The 6,993-nt window shown below is 42.5% G+C and overlaps 1 protein-coding gene across 1 annotated transcript; it reads right to left on the bottom strand.

Annotated features, from left to right (window-relative positions):
• Positions 1-4,545: 4,545 nt before the first annotated feature.
• Positions 4,546-5,356, bottom strand: LOC103628259 (transcriptional regulator SUPERMAN). Its single transcript, XM_008648491.3, has one exon. The coding sequence runs from the start codon at positions 5,347-5,349 to the stop codon at positions 4,825-4,827; it is 525 nt and encodes a 174-aa protein (XP_008646713.1). The 5' UTR covers positions 5,350-5,356; the 3' UTR covers positions 4,546-4,824.
• Positions 5,357-6,993: the final 1,637 nt, after the last annotated feature.

Below are 6,993 nucleotides of genomic sequence, written 5' to 3' on the forward strand. Positions count from 1 at the left end.
AGCACAAATTTTTGAATTTTAAGTTATATAATGCTCCCCCTAAATATGTGCTTACATTAAAATCTCAACTTTGGCCTTATATGCCAAATGGCACATACTTAGGCTAATTGCGAAGCATTACTACACCTAAGCACCCGTGGGATGCGTTGTGTCAAGAATCAAACCGTGATGTGTATGACACACAAATGCACAGAATCAGAGTTAAACACCAATTAAATGGATATACCACAGGAATATCAACCTACCACTATTCACCATCAAGATACCAAGTTAAAGCACCAGAACCACATGAATATCTATCACAAGATAAAAAACAAACACAATAGATACCAATTTATTCATATCAACGGAAGCACTAATTATGCATTATCACCATATAATACAACAAGAAGCATATGATAAGCATTATCAACAAAACTAACACATTCTTTCCCTTAAGATCACAGAAACTCAAGGAACCCCCTTTGAGTCCTTTAGCACACAAAACATTAATCTTCACCCTAAATATAAGCTTACTATCAGGTCGAGGTAAGCTTTAATGCACAAATTCTCCCCCTTTGACATCAAACACCAAAACCATATTCAAGCAAGAACATAGGATGAAGTCAAGGGACAATAGGGTATTAAGCAGGGAAAATGCAACACACTAACATTACTCCCCATTACACATTAAACATATGCAACACAAGCATCGGAGGGAAATTAAGGTACAAATATGCAAAAAAGGTCAATACCTGCTTTTGTATCTTTACCATGTGATGGTGTACTTTCCATCTAAGTAGGCAGAGTTCCTTTTGTCATCAATTTAAGATTTCCATCTTGAAAGCTTTATCTCTAGGGAGCTCCTTCACACTTGTGCCTGATTCTTTATCCTAACCTTTTCTTGTTGCTAAGACACCAAACTTAGAACAAGTTATAGTATTGTGGCACAAGAGGAAACTTCTATTCTAGTGATCACCAAGAGATACCAATTGAAGCACACTACCGAGGCTACCAAATGAAAGATCATCACCAACATAGCTCCATGATATTTAAAGACAAGCATCTAGGATCACCTACTATTATAGAGCACGAGTAATCTTTAAATACGCAATTACTCACAACTTTAGATACCAATTACTCGACTTGTGGAGGTACCCAAGTCCTGATCGCTCCATTTCTTGCTCATCTTCCCTTTTTCCACCTTGAGACTATATATGATCACTCAAGAAATAGTTAGTCTCAAAATACATAAGTCATGTATGCTTCCCCTAATGTTGTGCATCAAGTATTTGAATGACTTGCACCTTGCACATTCTAGCATCCTCAGAACTAGAGAGGATCACAACATACATTGGTCTAGGCATAATATATCAATTGCATCACGAAAAGATACCAATTGAATAGATGATAGAATACAACTTATGCCTAGTGGAAACAATGCATACCTCAAGATATATAACATTTTAAAAGCAACCTAGGCACGCTTCACACATGATGATCATTGCAACACATCTCAGCTGAGTAAATTGATTCGAATTGCTGTTGCTTCCTCGGTTATGGAGACTTGGTCATCTAACTTGCATCATAGTTAAGAAATGGAATGAAATTTGAAGCAAGGGTAAAAAAGCTAGATTAGGCCAAGTGATTGATCAAGATTAAAAAAATCTAGATTCAGAAAATTATTAAACTTGATCAGTAAAATGAAAGCTTAAGGACCAACTTTAGTAAGCTTTTCTGCAAAAGAGAGTTATTGAATCTTGCTAAACCTGACCTTGATTCCCAAAGGCCAACATATCCTTGATAGTCTTTTCTTTAGTCGGGTAAGACTTGCGAAAGTACCTTCATACTCAGGGCTCTTTGAACCCAAGTTGTTATAGGTGAAGAGTCTACAGGGTTTTGCTGTTTTTTGCACCAAGGTGATTCTAAAGTATGAGGATGAGACTTAAGTATGAACTCGTGGAAGTTGTTTACCTTCCAGTTATGTAATAAGTGGTAGCACTCGGACACCAATAATGTAATAAGTGAAAGTTCCCTATGCCCAAGAACAAGATCTTGATGTCGCCTAGAGGGGGTGAATAGGCGAATAATAATTATCACTATAAAACTTAAAATCTTACTCTACTCAAAGACTGGATCACAATGGAACTTTCATACTCGTGGAAGTTTTGGTTTTGACACTACTCCTCCTTCTAGTGACCTTAACTTGTTCACTTCTCGAGCTTGATCTTGAGCCTTATGACTTACACCACATAACTATAGATGTTACCTCATGGTTGTAAGTCATGTCCTTATGTAGTGATCCTTTATGCACCATAACTCTTCTTAACTCGATCATCCTTGACTTTGCAAGTCTTCTTCTTCACCCCTGGCTTTGGGTTCCTCGGCCTCTTTGACCTTCTCCTAGGCACTCGGTACCTCGAAGCTCTTCTTGCCTCCATCCTTGGCTTGATCAATTGTCTTCGAGTTACGCACACCGAGTCTCACTTAAGCAATGTCCAACTTGTGATGTCCATTATCTATAGATATTCCAATCTTTGGACCATCACACTTGTTCACTTGTGTTGAACCATGTAAGCTTTGCATTAAGCACCTATTCAACACTTAGCACACATGTTTGTCCTTTAATTGGGTTGTCATCCAAACCACTGTCGGTGTTTGGGACCCGATCACGCACCTGGGGTTACCCCTCGAGGTGCTTTTGGGTAGGACGGTGTTACCGACTGTAGCTCGATGATTCGTGCTAAGTGCACGAGAGACGATAGACAATTTTCTACAGGTTCAGGCCGCTTAGAGAGGCGTAACACCCTACTTCCTGGTGTGGATCTTTATGTGGTGGGTTACAGGGGGATTTTCTAGTATGAAGGATGCTAGAGAATGGAGTAGATGGCTGATGAATGACCTGTCTTTTGATGGGGTGCCCCCTAGGCCTTATATACTCGACCGTGGGGCGTTACATGCGGGTATGATAACAATGTGCACCTAACTAATAGTGAACCAACTGAACTTATCTTCCTATAATCCTGCCGACTTATCCTCGTTTAGTTTCGATGTCTGAGGGCGCTGCGCGGGAGAATCGGATCAATGCTATGGATAATGCTTAGATCCAATGAGTCGTTCGGGCCCGAGTCTATCCAATCTTGCGTCAATCCATTCCGCCAGCAGTTCCTCCCCTGGCCCACAAAGGGATAGCCTTGCGAAATAATGGGCTCAAAGCCTTTCGCGAGGCCTTCTTGCCTTCTAGTGGACCCGGGGGATATCTGTCCCCCACAACCACCAAAACCCACAAGAGAGCTTTCAATAAGTACTCTTTCTATAGTGTATAATTCCAAACATCTGAATGTATATTAAGTTATTGTAACCCTTTCGCTTTACTCCGATCTTTGTTGTAATGTCTGTGAGATGGGTTACTCGCTCTTGGGAGATGTTGAAGAAGATGCAAGATTCAGGTCCTCTCAAGCTATTGGGTGCACCTGAATGGCTGTCTAAGGTCATTGGAACGAGGACATATGCAGGTGGGCCTTATACCTTGGGAGGTTCCGCCACAATACCCATACGCACGACAAAAAAATAACCCCGTCGGATCACCCATATACATGGTGGGTATGGATTTACCCCCATAGCCATGTGGGTATGGATCACCCGTCGGATCGCCCGTACCCACAAATATTAAACATCTATCAAAATAATAAATTATAAAAATGTCAAGTATATCCATCTAAATGTCATTACAAAATTTCTAGCATCATTCAATCATCCATTCAATAACACCATGGATAATTGGATAAATTAGCAACACTAGTATAGTACCACGTAACACATTACATGGTCATCAAATAGTTGTTAAGCCTTCTATGACATTGTCTCCCAAAAGGTTGTTAAATAGTCAAAACAGATGGATGACTGAAGCCCAAGTTCACGCTTTTATACTGGGTATTTTATACCCATGAGTTAACGGATATGAGTGAGGGAAGAACGTTCTAATACCCGTTTACCCATTGAGTGAAGGTTTTTGCCCAATAAGAGACTCATGGGTAGAATATTTAGCCCATACACATACCCTAATAGAGTAAATACTTGAAAAGCAATCAAGTGCAAAAAAAACTTGTTCCTTCTCTCACTCTCTTGGATCTAGTTTTTGAGCTAACTTATAATTTGAGATTCAAGTTTGTGTAAGTTATAGAGTATTATGTTGATCACACCAGTATAGCTATAGATAGACGAATCATCTTGTGTATCATATATATTATTTCACCAAGGTTGTCACACAATTAATCAATACCAAACTAGGGCCTTTTTGCCTCATAGGCGGGAGTGTGAGAGGGAGGGAGAGAAGGAACGGATGTGAAGTGGAAGTGCAGTAGTTAAGCACACGTTGCATTCCGGATCAACAACCGCCATTGTCGACGGTTGGTAATAACATGACTATCAGTACTGTCCGTATTATATATCAACCGATAGTGCCATCACTGCTTGTTATTTTTAAGAACACAGGATGATCGACACGCGATGGTGTGAAGTGAAGTTGGCAAATTAATAAATTGACGACGACGACGACTCATCCGATTCAATTAGTAACAGAGTTAATTAGTACATGCATGCATGCATGCATGCTTGCATATCCATCAAGCGACAACATGCATGACTATATTGATCCTAGAGCTAGCTAGTCATGCAGCAATGCAACAACATTATATTATGAGGCATCTACTAGCAGACTAGTACGACTACGACCATATATAGGTAGAGAGGTAATAGAGCGAGAGACTGGTGGTGTCGTCTTCATCTCTATAGATCTTGTGCATGGTAGCACAGGCAGATGGTGGAGCATATACATATGATCGATCATGGGTCGTATGCGCGTGTGTGATGGAAGGATGGAGAAGAGACACTACCCAGCCTGAGCTCAAGGTCGAGGGCACGGTCATCCTCCGGGCCACCACCTGCCGCTGCCGGGGTTGTACTTGTAGTAGTACAACAAGTGGCTGCACCAGCTGTGTTGCAGTCGCTGCTGCACGCCACTCCAACCCCCAGCTCCAACTCTAGCTCCATCTCTATGGACGACGGAGCGTCAAGGAGCTTCTTATTGGTGCTACTGCTGCTGCTGGGTGGCGGGTAGTTGAGGTTGGGAATCATCGCCGGCGGTGCCCTGGACGGTGGTGGTGGTGGTGGAGGAGGAGGAGGTGAGCCATGCGTGAGCCTTGCCCTGTCCCTCCTGTGGACATTCATGTGTCCTCCGAGCGCCTGCGCCGACCTGAACTCCCTCCTGCAGAAGCTGCAGGGGTAGGATCGCGGTGGCCAAGCAGTGAAGCCGCAGCTGCTCATCCATGACGACAGCTGCTGCTTCTTCCTGCTCTCCCTCTCATCCATTGCTATAGCTGCTACTAGCTCGATCGATCGATGTCTTGCTTTGCACCACAAAGGCACGAAGGTATATATAGCTAGCTAGCTAGGTGGTAAAATGGTATTTGTACACACTACTAGCCGGTCCATGGCGCGGGGGCAGAGAGAGAGAGAGAGTCCGGGCCGGGCTAGTAGGAGCAGAGAGGAGACGACGATCGATCGATCGTACGTGCATTATTCATTCATTCATTCATTCAGTCATGTAGCAGCTAGCTAGCTAGCTAGCAGTTGCATTTCACGGTTGTGTGATGGACGACGACTGGTAGATGTGATCCAGAGAGAGCTATCGAGCAGGAGGAGGAGAAGCCGAAATAGGTATCCCCATACCATGCCATGCCATGCTGCATCTGATCTCTAGCTAGCTAGCTAGCTCGTTTGTCAAAGAGTGAGCAGTGAAAATCTTTCATTTCATTTCCTTTCCTTTCCTTTCCTTGCACAACAAACTGAGAAACCACAGTGGGCAGTGACCGACCGACCAGTCCGTCCTCCTCTTTGACCACATGCACGTGCACAAGCTCTGCTTGCAATCCATGCATCAGATGACGACTGGACCATGCATGCATGGACTGGAGGAGTAGATGAATTAAAAGAAAACAGGCTTTCAAAACTCAAAAAGTAAGTAAATAAAAGTATTCTATTTGTGTTGATCCACTAGATCGAGTAGAGTTAGAGTATTTAATATCATTTGCATTAGCAGCAGCATACCGTTAGCCCAGCTCCCAGCTATTCCCATCCCACATCGCTCTTCCTCTAGCGCACTGTAGCTGCCGCTGTTCCTTTCCCTGCAGAGACAACTGGCCCAAACAATGACTCTTGTGCTCCCGCCCGCCCCCGCCCCCGCCCCGTCATAGATTTTTCATACCTAGTCCGCAGCCCAACATACATTTTCGGTGAAATCCCAAAATCTGCTAGCTAGGTATTCATTTTTAAATCGGGTATCCACACATGGACATAAAAATACGAACTTAAAAAAACTATTGTAGCCTATAAAATGTGCGAGCTTTGAAAAGACGGGTTCAAAGCGACATCACTATTGCTGCTTGAAGGAGGAGTACCAAACAGTGGAGGGAACACGGAGCACCATATGAGTATGAATGAGGGTATGGATAATGTGAATGGTGGATGAGGTGGAACATCGATGGTAGGAGCTTCAGTCAAAAGAGGAGCGTCAATGATAGGATCATCATTAGAACAAAGAGGAGCACCTATAGAAAGTCGGTAGATATAAGAAAGAGAATATGGATATGAAAACAAAGGTTATGTAGTGAGAAACATTGTCTCGACGATGATGTAAAAGAGAAACACCATAAAAAAATACCTCTCCTACATAAACAAGGGTGCCAGGAAGTTATGGAGACCGATCGATGATTAATTCGGTGAAGGTTTAAATGTTTGGACTCTATCTACGATCCATTTAAAATAAAGTGAGAAACTAAAATATGAAACAAGATGAGTGGAATAGAGAGTGAGAGCTATGAATGAACCCAATCACACCCTTCTATAGAGAGCGAGAGCTATGAATGAACTCAATAACACCCTTCTATTTATAGGTCAGATTTTAGGGTTTGAAATTGGATTTTTTTAGAGTACAAACGGATTAAAACAGATACA

The sequence above is a fragment of the Zea mays genome, chromosome 5, assembly GCF_902167145.1.
Source record: "Zea mays cultivar B73 chromosome 5, Zm-B73-REFERENCE-NAM-5.0, whole genome shotgun sequence".
Lineage (NCBI taxonomy): Eukaryota > Viridiplantae > Streptophyta > Magnoliopsida > Poales > Poaceae > Zea > Zea mays.